The 21043-nt window shown below is 41.6% G+C and overlaps 1 protein-coding gene across 1 annotated transcript in view; it reads left to right on the top strand.

The window, feature by feature from the left end:
* The window catches only part of dscama (Down syndrome cell adhesion molecule a), a 62829-nt gene that overhangs the window by 33130 nt on the left and 8656 nt on the right, over positions 1-21043 (top strand). The window contains exons 4-21 of the mRNA XM_030792290.1: positions 41-187; positions 277-555; positions 920-1195; positions 1747-2043; positions 3703-3978; positions 4774-5052; positions 5254-5373; positions 5971-6150; positions 12847-13061; positions 13233-13329; positions 13800-13928; positions 14147-14314; positions 15392-15462; positions 15601-15841; positions 17592-17738; positions 19577-19732; positions 20003-20136; positions 20596-20749. Of these exons, the coding sequence (XP_030648150.1) occupies positions 41-187; positions 277-555; positions 920-1195; positions 1747-2043; positions 3703-3978; positions 4774-5052; positions 5254-5373; positions 5971-6150; positions 12847-13061; positions 13233-13329; positions 13800-13928; positions 14147-14314; positions 15392-15462; positions 15601-15841; positions 17592-17738; positions 19577-19732; positions 20003-20136; positions 20596-20749 (3366 nt within the window). The remainder of the gene's footprint in view (positions 1-40; positions 188-276; positions 556-919; positions 1196-1746; positions 2044-3702; positions 3979-4773; positions 5053-5253; positions 5374-5970; positions 6151-12846; positions 13062-13232; positions 13330-13799; positions 13929-14146; positions 14315-15391; positions 15463-15600; positions 15842-17591; positions 17739-19576; positions 19733-20002; positions 20137-20595; positions 20750-21043) is intronic.

Here is a 21043-nt window from a genome sequence, read left to right as displayed (position 1 = left end):
CAGTGAGAGCCATCTGACCTTTTCCACCGTTTTATTTCAGGACCTCGATTTCTCATAACATCCACAGGAGCCTTGTATATCCTGGATGTACAGAAGGAGGACAGTTTATATTACTACCGTTGTATGACTCGACATCGCTACACCGGCGAAACCAGGCAAAGCAATGGTGCACGTCTTCATGTTCCAGGTGAGATTAGTTTACGTGCAAATTAAACAAACAAGGACAAGTGTTTCAGGGCTTCTGATTACCAGCACTTTTTCCTAATGTCTTTTAAGACCCCGCGAACTCAGCACCGGTGGTCCTTGATAGCTTTGAGAAACGTGAAATTATGGCATCGCACCGAGTAGAGCTCCCATGCAAAGCTTCAGGACACCCAGCACCAAAATACCGTTGGCTGAAGGACAACAGACCTCTGGAACCAGATACACGTTTCCGTCAAAGTGTGACGGGACTGCTGATCGAAAGAGCCCAACCCAGCGACACTGGCAACTATGTGTGTGAGGTGTGGAACAGCTTTGGAACTGACCAGGTCATTGGTCATTTGTTGGTTAAAGGTGAGTCTCTTTAAGGTCTCTTACTTTTGTAGCCATGTATTAGTTCCTTCCCTCATCAGTGCACTCATTAGATGACAGCTGTCTATTTCGAATATCAAAACAGAAAATATCCGAACAAATAAAAAAAACAAACAAAACACATGGGCAAGCAGAAATGACACATGATCACTGTTTGACCTGATATACCACTCTACATAACCCCATGTATAGTCTAATCTTGACATGCTGCAATCCAATTCTGTTTCAATAAATGTTCCATCTATCTATCTATCTATCTATCTATCTATCTATCTATCTATCTATCTATCTATCTATCTATCTATCTATCTATCTATCTATCTATCTATCTATCGTGGTATTACAGAGCCTCTGAAGGTGGTGGTCAGCCCAAGGAAAGTGAAGGGCAGTGTGGGAAGCCAAGTGTCCCTCTCTTGCAGTGTAACTGGATCAGATGAGTATGTGCTCTCTTGGTACCGCAACGGCGTCAGAATCAACGCAGGCATCAATGTTCACATAACTGGGATCAACCAGGAGAACTTGGCAATGGATGGAATGGCAAAAAGTGATGCTGGAGTCTACCAGTGTTTTGCAAGGAAGGACAAGATGTCCGCTCAGGATTTTGCACAAGTTATCTTGGAGGGTGAGTATTTCTGTTGATGTTTTGAAGCATAATGACTTAGGGACCAGAACATAAGATGTACTGACTGTGACTGTAAAGTACCAGCTTAAATTTTTCAGTATGTTCTATGTTAAGTCCAGAAATATTGAAAACAGATACTGGAAGTATACTTTATACATTATATACATAAATGGAATCAGCCATTTGCGGCCATCCGTAGACTACCTTCGGCTTATACACACAAGTCACCAGAAAATCAGTGTTTCTCTTTTCCTCGGAAAATGTGTAAACAAGTCGGCACATTATACTACCACCAATAAAACCAACTGTTTTCAAGACCTGCAGTGCAGTCTCTGCTTCTGCTTGTTAGATTTTCTGTAAAGCCTGGCAGGGATTACAGTTACTGAACATGGTTTCTGCAGCGACTATCTTCCATAGCCAATGAGCATTACAAAGAGGATATTGATCCTCCTCTGTATAACGAGCATTAGAGAAATTGGAAACCCTTTTTTTTTTTTTTACAACAGCGTTCTGTCTGAGTGTTAGCACTAAGTACTTTCTCTTCTTCTCAGATGGCACCCCTAAGATCCTGTCTGCGTTCAACGAGAAGGTGGTCAGCCCAAATGAGTTTGTTTCCCTGATGTGCAACGTCAAGGGAACCCCTCAGCCGATCGTCTCGTGGACGGTGGACGACGACCCCGTGATCAAAGACAGCCGTCATCGAATGGGACACAGCATAACGGCCGACGGGAACGTGATCAGTTACCTGAACATCTCGCACATTCAGGTCCGTGACAGTGGGGTCTACCGCTGCACTTGCAACAACTCTGCAGGGACCATCTCCTACCAGGCTCGAATAAACGTAAGAGGTGCTTGTCAAATCAGCTCCTCCAACACACACACACACACACGTGTAATTCATTTTGGTTGAAGTTCATCCATGCCTTGAAACCATCTAAGTATAGCTCCTGACTAATCTTTTTTTCTTGGTACATTCTCTTGGGTAACATGAATTTCTTCTTATTTTTTCTAGTTTGTCTCAATTTCGGTTTAAGGTTTGTCAGACAATGACCTTTCCTCTGATCATGTTCAGTCATGGTTACGTTCATGTGGTTGAGTTGTTCCTCATCTGTACATTTATTAATCTATTGTTCTCTTTCCATTCATTCATTCCCTCTTCCATTATTCAAACCATTGAGACAAAGGAAATTTTTTCAGTTTGAAATTGCCTGGAGTTGCAGTTGTTTAAGTTACTTTAAATTAACACTCAATTCTGTTGAATTTACTTCATTTACACTTGTGAGTGTTGACCTGGAATTCTGTTTATATAAAAGAGGATTAACACCGGAGTAAATTCAACACTGGTAAATTTGATGTAACCTGCTGGTAAAATCAAATGGTGTGTCTCTTAATTCTGAAATGACACAACGGTAGACAGAAAAGGTATATGAAAAGCCAAGTTCTGAATAACTGCAAAAATTTGTCTGGTAATGCTGTTTTGGTTTGTTCGTGTTTTTACGCTGAGTGTTTCATCACTAGGTGATATGCCCTTCATGTCACTTTTGACAGTAGGCTTTCAGTCAGCTATCTGCAACTCCTTATTTACTGGGAACTGAAAACCAAGCAGTCAGTGGGTGCAGACCAGGCATTTGTTGTGGTCTAATGACTGTGTATTGGCTAATGAGAACATGATCATATTACTGTTATGTTCAGTGAAGTTAATGTGCTTTAGTGAGTCCACGTGAATGTCCACAGCCGACGACGATGACCGCATCAAGAAAATAGCCCTACCACTCACCATTTCTACCATTTGCTACCAGAAAGAGTAAACTGGAAAAGGGCAATATATTTTGAAGTAAAATGTCCTTTTAGACCCATCTGAGTGAATGGTCTGCTCGGCTGTCATCAGCAACAGCGTTGATGAAGACAACTCTTCTGCATCGCCATTTAAGGCACATTCTAATGCCAGCTTGTGTCCCTGCTAGCCTTGTGATAGTGTAAATGAGCCAATGCATTTAGAGACCATTCTAATGCCAGCTTGTGTCCCTGCTAGCCTTGTGATAGTGTAAATGAGCCAATGCATTTAGAGACCAGTTAAAAGACAAGACAGTGAATTCCAGAAATTACTAGTTCCGATAATCTGATTTTGATTCCACTTTGTAGTGGGAACCTTAGAAGTCTTTTATAAACATGTAAGACATTAGCAACTTAATAATGTCACAATTCTTCAGGAGTGTACGGTACTTGGCTTATTTTTCTTTTAAACAGACGGTACCCCAATCGGTGCCTCAGTGTTGTGCTGGCCTCAGAAGAGCTTACCTTGTTTAAAAGCAAAAAGACAATGTTCATCTCTCTGCAGATGCAATGCAGACAACTTAGTGATAAGAAGGTGTCCTTCAATTAATTTCCAGTAAATGGGATCCAGAGCTAAATATTGCAGTTTCATTACTGTTTTCCTAACTGACATGTTTCTCCTCCATTCTTTTAATCAATTTAAAGAGAGGTATTTCTCTTATGTGTCTTTACAGGTCCCGCTGACATTAGACCAATGAAAAACCTAACGGCCATAGCTGGGCGGGACACATATATACACTGCCATGTCATTGGCTATCCATACTACTCCATCAAATGGTTTAGGAATTCCAACCTGCTCCCCTTTAATGACCGTCAGCGTGCGTTTGAGAACAATGGTACTCTGAAGCTTCTGAACGTGCAGAAGGAACTGGACGAGGGAGAGTACGCCTGCCACGTTCAGGTGCAACCACAGGTCTTCAAAAATCAGAGTGTCCACGTCACTGTGAAAGGTAAATGCCTCTCTGTATCAGCCGCTCCCTGTCAAAGCCTGAGAAAAGGTGAACCAATTACACTAAGAACAATGCAGACTGCATGCAGAAGGTAGGGAAGTAACTGGAAGGTTATTGGTTCAACCCCCGAGCGTGAAAGTTCACTGATAGTGTGTGTTCTGAGAAAGGCTCTAAATTTCTGACATAAAAAGGAAACTGTGAGTTGCTTTAGGTAAGAACTGCAGCTACATAAGTAAATCTAAGAGCAGGGTTGGTATAAACGTGGTATAACATTCATATGAAACTCCTTCGGCCTCCTGGGTCTCGTGTCAGTTGCAGTGAGTATGAAAAATGTATGAAAGTGCTGCTTACTGCAGTATTGCTTTGAATGGTTAACTCTTAAAAGCTACATCATCCCTATGGCCTGAGATTTGTCCCTTGAGAGAGTGATATATAATGGATAGTAATATAGTAATATACAGACACATCTCTGATGTGCAAGACAACCCGGTATGAATGGATCAATAAACAATGTGTCAAATCAAGATGGCTGTGGTCTGGCCATCATAATCCAATTCACTTATTTAAATCATGCGAAATCACAGAGTGGCATGAACTCAAACCCAGAAATGGTTTATACCTTTGATGTTACGCAAGGAAAGGTAGCTATTCTGACTGTCTTACAAAATACAAAAAGATTTCCTGTAGAGATATTGTCAAGCTTAACAATAAACAACAGACGCAACAAAGGTTTATTTATTTAAATGTGTGTGTGAAATAACTGCTGTTTGTTCAAACTGTTTATGCTTTTCTCAGTTCCTCCTTTCATCCAACCTTTCGAGTTCCCTCGATATTCCATTGGCCATCGCGTGTTCGTGCCCTGCGTGGTTCGGTCCGGCGACCTGCCAATCTCCATCAAGTGGGAGAAAGACGGAAAACCCATTAACGCCAGTCTGGGCGTGACCATTGACAAAATCGACTTCACCAGCTCCCTGCGCATCTCCAACCTTCAGCGCATCCACAATGGCACCTACACGTGTATCGCCCAGAACGACGCGGCCGTGGTGAAGTACCAGAGCCAGCTCATTGTCAGGAGTAAGGAGGACATCACTGACTATTCACATGACAATGCAAAAGAGATCAGGGCAAAATACTGACAATGATCAGTATGGGTCCGGTCCAGGCAGTGCTTTTCTACACATTAGCTAACTGGGGTTGAAGTGAACAGCAAAGCACGTTTTTTTATATGTACCAGTCCGTGACCCTTTCTTTCTTTCCTCTTTTTTGCTTGTCCAGTTCCGCCGACGTTTAAAGTGCAACCCAAAGACCAGGACGGTATTTATGGGAAAGCTGTGATCTTGAACTGCTCTGCAGATGGCGAACCTCGCCCCGCGATTGAGTGGAAGTACTCTAAAGGTAAAGAAGGTCCCAAAGAAAAAACCCTACTGTTAAAGTCTCAACAATGACTGATTATGTTAATGGTAGTAGGACTGGAGACTGGGATTTGACTGAAATGATTCAACAGCATCAAATCCAAAGCAAATTCATGGGGAAACTGTTAAAAAAAAAGAAACACAACCTCCACCACTGATTGGCTCATTTATTAACTACTTAGTAATTTAAAAAGAATAATTTTCCTGCTTCAAATCAAAGTCCTGACTGAGAACCTACGACTCTGAACTAAACTGAGCTGAACTGAATCATATCATAGTGCAATGTTTCATATTTAGACATGTTGTTCCCGAATCATATCCCAGACCATATACATCACAAATCGATCTGAGAGGGAAAGACACACAACTCCCAAGCCACTGCAGGAAAGAGAACAACTCAGAAGTTACTGAAACCTTTCATTTCATAAATGGCACAGACCTCTCCCATCTTACAAGAGACCACTCTATCCTGTCCTGCAGAACTGTATGTGTGGCAATGCAGCGTTAGTTAACTGACTTGTTGCTGTGTGGAGTCTGACTCTACCTCTGCGCTCTCTCTCTCTCTCTCTCTCTCTGTCAGGGTCTGGCGTTCCTCAGTTTCACCCCATCGCCCTGAACTCTGGCTTCAGGATCCAACAGCTCGACAACGGCTCATTACTGATCAAACACGTGCTGGAGGAGGACAGTGGTTACTACTTGTGTAAAGTCAGCAATGACGTGGGAGCTGATGTCAGCAAGTCCATGTACCTCAACGTTAAAAGTAAGGCCCAGCTGGGCAGTCTGTCTTTACGGGCACTTACCATTACTGTTGGCTAAAATCGAAGCATTCTCAAAATGTTTGATTTCTTTAAATGGTCGACGGCAGTATTTACAAAAAAAGAAAAAAGAAAAAAGAAAAAAAAAAAGAATCTTGCATCTGCTACTTTCACTACAACCTGTAGAGAGTCATAACAAACAGTGCTGTTCCTGTTTCAAAGAGCATATTTCTGTAGAGAACATTTGTACTCTCATACACAAACACGCAGTAATATGCTATGTCACCGAAACAGTATTAGAATGGCTTGTGAATGTATTTTATGGATTTCATTTTTCAGAGCAAATTAAAGTTCGCATGGACCATTGCTTTTTGAGCAATGTTTGGTCATAACTCTAAATAGCCTGGCCCAAAACCCATTCTACTGTCATTTAAATAGACAACACACACAACACATTCAAAGTAATTCCGATTCTATATATGCGCCTTTTGAACATGATGATCCATTTCCAGCACAGAATTTGCACAGTGGCTTATTTCATAGAGCAGCACCAGACACCAACCTCACCATCCCCAGAGTTTTAAGAAGTGATTTGATTCGGTCAAATTCTACCAGTGTGAGAAGCTTGCTAAGTGCATTTGTGTTTGTCCAATTCTATTATTGGGCACTGTTAGCTGCTTATGAATCACCATTTATTGCAACCCTGATGATGCAGAGGTCAGGTAAACTTTTGTGTGGGTGTGTCTTAGTACAGGCTGGGCTGTCAGCTAACCAGTCTACATTGTTTTTGGACAGAGAGGTCCAGCAGTGGCAATAACCGACCAACTACTACTCAGTGGTCAGGGCTTCGCTGAATCACGCAGCCTATTCGTCTGAATCCTGGAGCATGTTTGTCTGAATCCTGCAGCCTGTTTGTTTGAGCAACTGCTGAGCCACCAAACGATTATGTCCCCTCCATTAAGTCTCGAACTCTTTGCCCAAGCAGAGGATACCATGTGGAAAATCAAGCTACACAAAAACACACACATTCTCTCTCTCTCTCTCTATCGCTCATTTCATATCTAACGCTTCCTTTATCGGTTATTGCTACTCTGTGCTGCCAGACGCAAATACAGAGCTGTCGCCCAGATCATACCGTTTTAAATCTCAGTGTAAATTCATTTCAGTGTTGTCAGCCTCCTATACAGCCTGCATTTCTATATCCTCTATTCTAACACAAAACACAGGACAAATTTTGCACCATAAAGGAGTCAGAGAGAGGCACAGTGTCATCTGCCAAATACATCAGACATGAAGTGATGAGAAACACTGGTGGTCAGCTGAATGTCTCACTCAGAGAAGGGTACAGAGAAGTCAGGTAAAGTGCATTCAGGTTGAACATTCTGGTGTAAGTGAACTCACAAACATTACGCACTACTCAAACTTGTATTTGAAGTTTGAGTGTGTGTTTCCAACTAAATTAGTCACATTTTCACTGAGTAATTTTAAGTCTCTCTATAGCAGTGTGGTGGATTCCTGTCTCCCTCCCACTCTACTTTGGCAAAGGCTTTATTTCCATTTGATCAGACTGATGTTTGAGGAGCCTATTTTTCCTTATCAAGTCAAAGCAGGAGGTTCCCTGCAGAGCGGCTCTCTGACTGAGCCAAACACGGCCCCTCCCCCTTCTCCTAACCTCTGTCTGTCTCCGTATCTCTCTCACATACACTTTAGCACGCAAACCCCCATAGCGTTATCACCATACCACACCACGGCGTCGGTGCGATCGGCCAGACAGACGTGTAAAATAATGCCATGTGTTTCGTGTGTGTCTCCATGCAGTGCTGGAGTAGAGAGAGCGGTGGCGTTCCCAGGTGTCACGCAGTTGTTTTGATTCAGTGTACTTTTCTGTGCGGTAACCTTAGCCTCCCGCGGTGGCCTGTTTCATAGCCTCCTGTGATCTCTGCAAGTTGGCTTCAAAGGAAACCCTCATTAAGGGCTAGCCTGCCACTCAGCTCTCACAAAGAGTCAAGCAGCTGCTTGACTGGAAGGGACAGGTCCATGTCTTCAATAAATAAATAAGTATGTAAATCAATAAACAGAAGGAACGAAGACAGTACTTACAGTGTGAACCTGTGGGCCTGTTGTTGTGGGCTGGTTTTGGTTTTTTTGGTCTGCTTCATCAGCACTTTGTCATTTTTTGGTTAATTCAGGGTCACCCCCTTCATTAGACTCTGATACTGACTTTGAGATCAATTTGGTTGAATGTTGTTGTCAGGAGCTTTTATTATAATTTATGCCACACAAGGTAACCATGTTACTTTAACACTTTATCTGACGCAGCGCCACAGGAAATGGAATTCAATCCTCCAATGGCCAAAGAGACACTTGCTATTTTCTGTGATTAGCTTTTATGGACAGAAATAATAGATGTGGCAAAATGAAATCAGTTTAGATTCTTCCTTATTTCCACTGTCGCTGGGTCTTATGTGAAGTGCACACATTCCTGCCAAATTTACACATATTTATGTTTTTTCCTTTCTCCTCTTTTTTTCTTGGACTTGGGCATTTTATGTTTGAACACTCTTCAGCCTCACTTTAAAAATGCACAAAAATACTAATGCTCACGTTGAAGTTTAACTAATAAAATGAATATGAATGTGAGTTCATATTCTGTTTGAAACAATGAGAGAGAATGCGAGATAATAAGCTATGGGGGGAAAAAAAAGAACATTAGTGTTTGTTGGCAAGTACGAGACTAAATCCATCCCGGATAACTCCTCCTCTAAGGCTCTGTGATTGGCTACAGGGCTTTACATCACTGGCATCATGATGCAGATCATTCTCCATGCAAAGCCCAATTGTGCAGCAAAGGGCAATACTGTGGCGTACTGAACGTCCCCACTTAACCAGTCATCTCCCTGTTTACCCCCAGTGAGCAATGCCAGCGGGGGACAGGGCGCTGCTGTACACACCGATCTCGTCTCTCTCGCGCATGGCCCAGTCAGGCATGGGAGCAGTGGCCTACATTTCTACACCGCATGCAGAGCACTGACAAAATGCAGTCTGAAACTCACACTCACACGCACAGCAAGGGCACACACCAATCACACAATCTGTAACACACACACACACACACACACCCTCATACACACAGGGAGAACGATCAGTCTAAAACAAACCCATCCTAAAACACAGACAGTAAAACACAAAGGATGAGTGAACACGGCGAGACTGAGGCCAGTGCTGTATTAGAGAGAGGGTCACACATGGAAGAGAAGGAGAGACAAAGAATGGGGTCTTCAGGAGGGCATCTGTCAATCAAATCAATTTCATTTTAGCAAATATTACCAATACTAAAGCCCAACGTGTTATTTTATGAATTACTAAATTTCTTTGTCATGACGTCAGATGGCGTAGAGTGGTGGAAGGGAGTATACAGTAAACATGATGTAAGGTTTGTATAATTTTACTTCAAAGATTGTTTTTAATAATATAAACACAACATTGTTCCTTATAAACACAAAATGCCAAGATTACTTCGAGCCATAAAAACAAAAAACAAAGAAACAAATAAAATTAGCACAAGAGATGTTTTTTTATTTAACCACTGAAATGCCCTGGCTCCACTACCTGTTAATGAGAACTGATCCTTTGGCTTAGAGGACAGTCAGAGACCTATATTTACTACAAACCTAATACTGCAAAGACAGTAGAGGAGTACATAGCTAATCTAAGCCATTATCTAAAAGGCAGACCTGACATTTCACACTGTATCCATCTATTTGCTAAAAATGTCATTCTGAACAAAAGGCAAAATGGTACACCATTCAGAGAGCTTTCTCTCTCTGCGCTACATCAAGTAATATTACAGAAGGAGATGTGATAACTACACTCTTATGAAAATCAATTCTGGATGTTTGTTCTATTCTCGTCCTGCACTGACAGCCCCTCTCAGAGCTGGGAGAGAGAGGGGGAGAGAGAGAGAGAGAGAGAGAGGGAGAGAGAGAGGGGGAGAGAGAGAGAGAGAGAGAGAGAGAGGGAGAGAGAGAGCTGGCAGGCCAGGGTCGGTTGGCATGGCAACATGTCCAGGTGAAAGGGAGTTATTGAATGGAGGGAAGAGGACTCTTGCATGGGAAAAAGGCAGTAAAGAAAACAAGCAGGATTCCCTACACACACACACACACACACACACACACACACACACATCCCCACAAACCAGCAGCAAGCTCTGCTCTCACAGGTATGCTGTACCTAAGTCTAAAGAGAACAAAATGAATGAGCATTAGCCCAAATAGGATCTGTCAGGGTTACTTTGCTAATAGTGACATCATTCTACGCTGCCATTTAAATGCGTATTCCTTCAGAAGAAATCAACGGATGACTTGTTATTGCGGACTGTTTTAAATCTGCAACCAAAAAAACAGAAGATAGGACCTTCAGTGAGATTATCCAAATCAACATTGTATCTAAACATCATCCTATGTCTTCTGAATTTTGTAAAAAATAAAACTTAATGTTTGATAATGATGGTGATTCTTCAGTAAACAGGTCTGAGAGAATTTTCAGAAAGCATGCGTTATTCATTGTTGTATATTTTATAAATAAAAATAAGATATAATATATTTAATGAACCAGCCAATAAACATAGGTTCCACATGCTCAATTCTTGCCAGTTTCTGGGGCCATTTTGAAAGCAGAAGTAATTCGTGACCTGGGAAGAGACAGGAAACATAACTTTTACTTGGCTGATTGTGCCATTCTATTCTATAAAACACATCTGGTTTGCTAATTAGTCAGTGCAGACTTACATTAGAGACAAGTGCTGCAAAACATTATTAGGCATTTTATTTACACATACACCATACACAAAATTTCTTATCTCCCAATTGTCCTCGTTTCCTGAGTAAGCGGACAGAACGGGATAATTATTCTTCCATTCAGCCACCTTTACTGAACTGTGTGAACCTGTAACTCTACTGCTACAAAATTCCTCACAGTTTCTCTGTTAGTATTCATCAAACCTGTACACCCCCTGCCTTTGAAGGCTCAGCCGTGTTCTCACAGACTCAAGAGGTTTTACTTAAAAAGATATTTATTCGCTTGATGGGGCAGGGGATAGAAATCATTAGGTCCCAGCATGCTTTGCTTGCTGATTCTCTTACTTTTCCCTTCCAAATCCTTCTGTGTGTATGTGTGTGAGAGAGAAAGAGAGAGAGAGAGAGAGAGAGGTTGTGTTTTTTCTCAGTAGATTATGGATTCCTTGCACTTGTGCTTCATTAAAAAATGTCAATACTTCTATTACACTGCTGGCCTTTTGCCTTGAGGGCAAATCATTTGCATGCAATTGCTCACAATTCACAGTATCTTTACCTCTCCAGTACCAAACCTCACAGAAAAAAACCTCTCTTGCACACACAGAGAGATGAAAAGAGAGAGAGAGAGAGAGAAACAGCCATTTTATTAGGAGCATCCATTTATTTTAAGTGATTCAACTGCCACACACTGTTTGAAACACAAATTTAAAGAACTTTGGTTCCCGTAAGAGTTTGTGGTTTTGTTTGTTCGTTTTCTTAAAGCATGTAATGACAAAGGCAGGTGGTCCTGCCCAGCAACAGTCCCAGCTGTTCAGTGCGGAATACCAGGCAGTGTACTGGGATCTCTGGAGAGGAATAACCTCCTCTTCCCCTCAGAGCCCCACTCTGCTACCCATAATTCTGCTGGATATTAAAGAAATACATCATCAGAGCAATTATGTGGTCATGAAGCTGACAGGAACCAGCCTTGGGGGCGTGGTCACGAAGCTGACAGGAACCAGCCTTGGGGGCGTGGTCACGAAGCTGACAGGAACCAGCCTTGGGGGGGGGGGTGTAGGGGTTGGCTGGGGGAGCAGACAGGCAGGCCCACCATAAAGACAAAGACCTTTTTTTTGCTTTTTTCCATTATTTTACTGGCTCATCACACCATGACAAAGGAGAGCAGTGGTTTGGCACAGGGAACAGAGGGCACGGTTATCCTGGCTTGCTCGTGTGGGCTGTAAGCTGTGGATAACTGAGTTTCAGACTTTGTTCAGACAGGACCTCATACTCTGGCTGCAAATTTATTAAGGCATTCACAGCACTGCTGTGTGGCCTGTGACTCTCCAAAAAAGTGAGAACAGACCCATTTACTTATTTATTTAAATGTTAGATACATTTGTATTTATTGATTTATTTGTTTTTTATTTAAATTTAATCCTTACATATCAAGGGTTATAATATTGAGATTGTCATCTGTTTTTGAAAACACCGCAGCTCTGAAAGATAAAATATAGTTGTCTCTGGCTGGGGCAAATTATGGGAGGGTCATTACTGCTCCATTTCATTTCTTGATGGGTCACTTTCACAGAGTTAATACTCCTTGTTTACCCACACAGGTATTTGCTTTCATTCAGTGACAAATGAACCCTGTTAGAATAGAGTTAGATATATACAACATGAGCCGTGCTCTTTGGGCTGAAAGACACATGCAAACAATTTGTGTCAAAATCATTTTTACCATGTGAAATATGATGGTATATATGTAAAACAACCTTCCTGTCTCCCAATAAATTTATTCAACAGAAGTTGTGAGCTATGTAAGACTCATTCATGAATAAACTACACTACTAAGTACATTACTGAGTATACTAGTCAGTCTCATTACATCTCTGTCTGTCTGTCTGTCTCTCTGTCTCTTTCTCTCAGTACCTGCAATGATCACATCATACCCCAATACCACCCTGGCGACGAAAGGTGAAAAGAAAGAGATGAGCTGTAAGGCCCATGGTGAGAAGCCCATTATGGTGCGCTGGGAGAAGGAGGTGGAAAAGGAGAAACAGTCTCACATGATTAACCCGGATATGTGGCGGCACACTGTAACGGTTAAGAAAGTTGGTGATGAGGTCATCTCTACCCTGCAGGTAAGCACGCTACAAACTATAAATGTGCCATGACTTATAGATCTTAGAGTATGTATAAGATCTATGAGAGACTGATCCCTGATATCCTCCTCTTAAGGATATAAACACATTAAACTACAAAGACATACTGTAATTTCTGCAAAAATGATAACCCTGTGTCCATCCACCAAGATCTATCCAACTCTGAGGGAGGACTCTGGATTTTTCTCCTGCCATGCTATCAACTCCTATGGTGAAGACAGAGGAATTATTCAGCTGACAGTACAAGGTATGTTTCAGTATCACTGCAGCATTCATTTCCTAATCTTATGAAATGTCATTTTCACCGTTGTGTGATAAGTTATGGGCCCGAACCTTAAACCACGCATTAATCATTACTAACTTTGTAAATTTTTCAAGACGACCTTGCTTGTAGCATTTTTGAACAAAATGGCACCCAAGAGATTGTGATGAAAATGAAAATGAGAACTGAGAAAGGGGAAATAGAGACCCCCTGTGGCTAGAGTTGGAAATGCAACCATGTCAAATATTGACACTTTTCCCAAGTAATCTATGAAACATTGATGTCTTTCCATGGATCAGTATGTGATGCATGTTTGATTTAAGACAAAGTATATACAGCCTTTGGGTCAGAACAATAAATATGACAGGATTTTTTGGTGTAAAGATTCTGATCTTTCAAATCAGTCAGAGCACAAATCAGTCATGTCTGACTTTCCTTTTCTCTGTGCATTGAAGAACCACCAGACCCACCTGAGGTGGAGATCAGAGAAGTAAAGGAGAGAACGATTGCTCTGCGATGGACAATGGGCTTTGATGGGAACAGTCCAATCACTGGATATGACATTGAATGCAAAAACAAATCAGGTAAAATACAATACAGTTTGATGAAATGATCTGCTAGAATGCAAATAAGTCACAGTAATCTTAAACCTCTGACACGTAAGTGCTTCATCTAGATACAGAGTGATCTAACACCTTGTTCGTTTTATATCTAATTACTTGTTTGTTTTTGGATGTTTTAAGCCATCAGTCTCTTTGGTTTTATTCCTTTCCTGTGTTTGTACCTAAACCTTCTCTTACAGCATCCTGGGAAAAAGCTCGCAGAACAAGAGATGTGTCTCCTACACTGAACCAGGCCACTATTATTGAGCTACACCCCTCGTCCACTTACAACATTCGGATGTTTGCCAAGAACAGCATCGGTGACAGTGATGCCAGCAATGAGCTCACCGTTACCACAGATGAAGCAGGTGGGGGCAAAAACACAGATCACATGCCAAACATGAACCACTGCATGGTTTCAAAATGTTCATCCCAATGAGGAGTGGCCACTGCCACTCCAGATAATTCTGGCAATACTTAATTGACAAAACGTTACCCAAAAACACTGTCAAAAAACCCCACTGTCAAAATACTTTATAAAAAAAAGCGAGGAAACACTTAATTGGTTTGTAAAAGAATGGGTAACAATACAGAGTGTGCAATAAAATTATGTTTTTGTGCACACCCTTTACTCTTGTTAATGTTTGAATGCGAGTTTCCTTTTCCTCCAGCAATACATTAAAATTTACCACGATGGTTAACAGATAAATATAAAGATTTTTTTAAATGTACATGCTAGGTAAACTTTCCATAGCATACTGTTTGAACTGAGCCCGTCAAGTTACCCTCACAACATAATTTTGTAAATGCAAGCTGGAAAAAAATGACAGTGACATTAATAAATGTCTGTGATGAAAAATGTGATCTCTTGTGGCTCTGATGCATTATTGAACACAAGCTGACCATGCAGTAAAAAGAGACTTTTCAATTAGTGGCCAAAACAGTAAATGTCACAGTTTGGTCAATGATCCACAAATTAGCCTCTGTTGAGAGCAGCCCTCCCTCCCAACTCTCGCCACTTCATCTGCTTGCCCCAGGTTCTATGCACTGCTAAGAAGAAGGTCGATATTTAACTGATATACGTTGATAAAGTAGGCTTTTGTTTACACTCTACACAAAGAGAGAGACAGGTTGTAACCGGCAGAAAATGTACATTTACTGTAAATTTGCTGCCAACTAGTGGTTAAATATGATATAGCAAAATTATCTTCACATAAATGATGAGGATGCAATAAAAGACACAAACTGTTCAGTTTGTGACTGTTTGTGGATGAAAATTAATGTGAGTAGTTCTGTAGTGATGTGTATTTTCCCATAGCTATCTTCCCATGGCTTTGGAGTACTCACAGCTCTCTTTCTCCTTTGAAACAGCAGCAAACACTTCATTTTTCAGTGTACCTTGTGTGACATTTCCGTTGATCCAGAACTCATTGGTTCGTTTTCAGATCCCGAGGGTCCACCACAAGACGTGAAGCTTGAAGCCATCTCTTCCCAAAGCATCAGGGTAACCTGGAAGGTGTGAATCATTTGGTTGATACTCCTACAAATTGTCATTCGCTCATCTGTGTGGTTTTCCTCTTATGCTGTATAATGGATTGTGACTGGATTGCCCATGCGATGACATACAAGCTTACTCTTCTTTTGTCTTACCCAGGCTCCCCAAAAGCACCTCCAGAATGGTATGATCAGAGGATACCAGGTGTGTCACAGAGAACACACCGTTAACGGAAGTCACCAGTTTATTTGCATCAGTGTGGAAAGCACGGGAGACAGCGAAACTTTAACACTGAACAATTTGAAAAAATTCACTCAGTATGAGGTAGTGGTGCAGGCCAGCAACAGTGCAGGTCCCGGGCCGGCCTCCAGTGAAGTTCGCGCCACCACCATGGAAGATGGTAGGTCGTATTCTATAGCCTTGTGCTTGAAAGACTGGGTTTAGATTTCATTGCCTATGAATTGTGTACTTGTCTGTCAGATCACAACTCTTAAATATGTTAAAGGTAACTCTGTTTTTAAGTTCAGCGTTCTATTCCACAGCCTATTGACTGGGAACAAGCAATGTCAGAACGAACCTTATTTGTGTAAAAGGAATCTGTTTATATAGCAAAGGGTTTTTTGGACCGAACTCCACTGAAAGGCACTTAGGATCACTCATTGGGTTTTCACTAATACAACTAGAGATCACACAGTGAGCTGAATGACATTTTAATGTTGTCCCAGGATATACCAAAGTTGCCCAAGAAAACCAAGGTAACGTGCCTAAATGACTACTGACCTAGGGTGCTCACATCTGTGGTTATGCTGTACCTGGAGACCCTCATTATAGCTCATGTAAACCACACCTTCTCTCATTCTCTTGACCCACTCCAGTTTGCATACCATCCAAATGGGTCCATTGATGTTGGCAAATCTCTAGCCCTGAACGCTGCCCTGGGGCACACTGACAAGTGTGGTATCTTTGTTACATGGCTATTCTTAGACTTAAGCTCAACATTTAATACCATCATCCCCGCTAAACTGATTCCCAAACTTAGGGGTCTAGGCTTCTGCAACTCCATCAACTAGATTTCTTGACAGGCAAAACCCAGATGGTGAAGGTTGGCAACTACACAGCGAACCTCACAATCTAAGCTATATTCACCAGTTCACCAGTGACTGTACAGCCATCTGCAACTGCAACCAGATCTTAAATGTGTTGATCAGCAACAACGATGAGTCATTGCACAGGTGTTAAGCTGAGCATCTTGCAAAGTAGTGTCAAGACAGTAACCTGGCCCTCAATGATAACCAGACCAAAGAACTTTTAGCGGCCTTCAGGAACTGCAGAGGACATCACACCCATCATCATCAAGGGCACCACAGTGGAAACTGTCTGCTGTTTTAGGATTCCTTGGCTTGCAGATTTCATCTAACCTGGTCTCAAAACCCAGACTGCATGACTAAGAAGGCACAACAGCACCTCTACTTTCTGCGGTGTCTAAAAAATGTGGTATGGGGTACTGACTACTTGTGACCTTCTGCTGCTGCACCACTGAGAGGGTCTTAATGTCTGGTATCACTGTTCAGTATGGTAACAACAGCAAACATGATGGGGAAGCTTTTCAAAGGGTCATGACAATAGCGCAGCTGATCATTGGAGCTGAATATGCCATCTATTGATGAGATCTACAGCCTCTGCCTCTGCTGCAACTCAAAATTGAGATCCAGGATCTCAGCCATTCAAGCCAGAAACTGTCCTTGATGTATAGTGTGACATTTGTAATTTGTACTGTTGTTGTAACTTATACCACGAGAGAACTAACATGAACAAGAATCGCAATGTACTTGTATCTGCTCTGGGCACATGGTAAACAAAACTCTCACCCCCACAACATCAGAAGTGTGGGATATACTATCATCTAGCGGATATATAGCACACTACATTTCCACTGCACTCCCATTTTTAAATAATGGTATTAGCCTGAAAAAGAAAGGCGGCAGAAATCAAATTAGGCAGTCCTGCACGGAGTTCCAGTTTCTTAATCCATTTTCCCTGAATTCAATCTCAACAAAAGGCAATGGTTAAGCCCTGGCTTCTGAAATAAAACATGGTAAAGGGATATTTTAGGTTTACTTATGACCCTGATTTCATTTCTGTACTTGCAGTTCCCAGTCGCCCTCCAGAGAAAGTTCAAGCCGTGGCCACGTCCCCTGAAACCATCTCTCTATCGTGGCAGACTCCTGTCAAAGAAGCGCTGAATGGCATCCTCCAGGGCTATCGTGTCATCTACTGGGCAAATCTACCTGATGGAGGTATACTCTACTGCCCTGACAGCAGCAACACCAGCATACACTCAAAAACACTGCCTTATTATACTGATTATACGTAGTGTTTCCAGTTTGCTCGCACTGTGGGTGGACTCAGATACTGTCATGATTCACACACACTGCTTTCTGACTGGAGTGTTAGATAAAACAAGGATAAGTACACAGAGAAACAAAACTTTTGGCTTTAGAATTTTCACCAGGTAAAGCATTTAGACAGATTTCAAAAGACAATCAAAAAAAAAAAACAATACACAAGTTGCAAGTTGGCATGGACAGTTGCTGTGAGAAGCTGAATTGCTCAATCCAATAGTAGACAACTTTTGGGGTCAAAAATGAAAGTAAAAATCAATCATTATTCGCATCCTTTTCATATAATTTACCGGGGCATTCTTTTAGATCTCCTGCAATTTAAGTATGCCAAATTGTGTTAGCTGTTTCTTGATGTTTGATACGGTACAGCTACGGATGCCAAAAAATGCCTAGCATTTCATTTGGTGTATACCGCCAGTGTAATCATGATGCAAGAAAACATTTGTAAAATATTAGTAACAGCTGTGGTTAGTATCTGTATAGGGTATCTGTTGTGGATTGTCAAGTAGACATATTGCGTTATTTCATATAGTATTACACCACCAGAGGGCAACACTGATCCTATAAATTGATGGAATTCCCAATCACTTAGGCAATATGGTTGTCACAAGTCTAGATCTTAGCTGTATGTTTTCAGTGCATTGCTTCCTTGTATACGGTCTGAGTCAAATTCTGACTTATACCTCTCACACTAGAGGTTGCAGTACATCCTGGAGTATTCCCCACTGATTCAGAGGTGGAATGGAAAACTTGCATTAAAATATGATTAGCTACTCTTGTAAAGAACACAAACTTGTGTTGTAGAAATGTATTGATATGATAAATTCAGTCTCTGATTCTTTTATTCTGTTATATGTTGGTAAATGTATTGTGCCTCTAAGCAGAGGTTTGGCTTTCCTGCAACAATCAATAGACATCGATTAACACTATTAACACTAGTGATTTATAGAGAATGATCCAATTCACCATTACATATACTGTTAATTCACACAATTGCAGATGGGTAAGATAGGATCTCATATGCTTAGTCTGGTATTACATAGAATTTAAAATAGGTCATTTTTAATTTGCTCCTTCTCAAGAACAATTTGTTTTGAACGGCCTCATTCGAAGCAAGTGGAGAAACATTGCCTGTACAATTTAAGCAGTGTCCATACAATGCATTGCTGTGTTTCCCTCCTGGTGGATGTTCAGAGAGAGAGACAGAGAGAGATATCAATAATTCAAATGCTGCAAACCAGAGGGGTCAGCATCAGAACATCAGGAAGAGACATTTCTTCAGAGCTTGGGTTTATAGTGTTCTTTCACCATGGTGTTGATTTTTGAGTGTTGTTACTGTTATTCCCAATATAACATGTTGAGGTTTCAACATAAAAAACAGCCGAAAAATATTATGGTAAAAGAGAGTCTGTATGGTACTGTAGATTAGTGCAAACATTGCTTGTGACCTTCATTATGTGCTAAAACTCAAAGGTATGGAAAAATTTACATTACAGGGTGAATTTTTTGTTATTGTTGGAGTAAATAGCAATGTATTTCCCCAGGGGACATCATAACTCATGTACAGCAGTAATGCAATTATGTTTAATTGTGAGTAAGATAAATGAGAAGATATGCCATCTAGCTTTATATATTGCTCTACATGCATTCACTGCACTGTTGTCAGTGGTGGTAGTCTTGTGCTTTAGAAGAAAGGTTTGTGTCTGACCACAACATTGTCTCTCATTCCTCAGAGCTGGGAGACATCCGGAACATCACCACTCCTCAGTCTCCTTTGGAGCTGGATGGCCTGGAGAAATATACCAATTACAGCATCCAGGTGCTGGCCTTTACACGTGCTGGGGATGGTGTGCGCAGTGAGCAGATATTCATCCGCACCAAAGAGGATGGTATGGCCAATTCTAGACTCACTCAAGAACATTGCGACGTTCAAGCTTGTTGAGCAGCGTCACCAGATTTCAGTTATTATTCCTGACTACACGGTACAAGTCCTTGGCATATTTCATATAAAGCATTTTGAAGAGATTTGTGTAGTACTAGTTAAGGAAAGTTCAAGAGCAAAGTGCAAGGACTCAGCAGGCACCTTTCGCTTTACTCAGACTGCTGGCATTTGGGAAGTGTCAATTGTCAAAGTATCTTTTTTTTTTTGTCACCTCTAGTCCCTGGTCCACCAGGTGGAGTCAAGGCGGCGGCAGCATCGAATTCTGTGGTGTATGTGTCTTGGCTTCCCCCACTCAAGCTCAATGGTGTTATCAGGAAATACACCGTGTTCTGCTCCAGTTCCTACCCCACGGTAAGACGAGAAGTGTTCCTTGTTTCCCAGCTATCTTTTGACATCATGTAGTCCAGGCCCCTTGGCTTTACATTCATATTCTTGTCCCATAGCATCCATTAATCCTCCAGCTTTAGCCCGTGGAAGGCCTTATCTCTCCCGATGGGGTTTCAATCGGACAGTCGGGCTTATGCTAGGGTTAGAAAAGGCCATCTAATTTGAAGGAAAGGAACAAGTAAGGTCTAGATGAGCAGTCAGATACAAATGGTGCCAGAGCGAGGCTGCATAAAGCACCTTGGGTTCAGCTGCAGGTTGAGTAGACTCTTATTACAAAGACTGTGTCATCAGCTTTGAGCTCCAAGCTTTAACAACTACCATCATATATTTCTCCTCACTTTAAGTATTGGCAGCTAATTCACTTAGAGAGCTGTGCAATCCATGTATATTGCAGCCTAAGCGAATCTTAACGCTCTCTCACAGGTGGTTAGCGAATTTGAGGTGGCTCCGGATGAATTCCTGCACAGAGTCCAGAACTTGAGTCGGAACCGGAAATACAGCATTTGGGTTATGGCTGTAACCGCAGCTGGCCGTGGGAATAGCAGCGAAATAGTCACCGTTGAACCTCTTGCCAAGGGTAAGCACATGTGTATAGAGTGTGGAAGGTGTAGCTTTATTTTTTTTAAACGGAAGCAACCCTGACAAAGCATGACAGAGTTTATCTATAGCTAACACCATCATAACCAACGCCAGTCTTGATTTTCAGCTGGCGTCAGCACTTTTGTACTTACGCCATGTGCTGACTGTGAAGAATCATTCGTCTTTGGTTCACAATTTCAGGACACCAACTCTTCATTCTCTTAGCGTGATACGTATGATTAATGAGCCTCAGAACACCACTGTTTTTACAACGTGCTAACACTGTAAGTGC

The sequence above is a fragment of the Chanos chanos genome, chromosome 15 (genome assembly GCF_902362185.1).
Source record: "Chanos chanos chromosome 15, fChaCha1.1, whole genome shotgun sequence".
NCBI lineage: Eukaryota > Metazoa > Chordata > Actinopteri > Gonorynchiformes > Chanidae > Chanos > Chanos chanos.
Note: the sequence above shows the minus strand (reverse complement) of the source record. Positions and strands in the feature narration are given on the sequence as shown.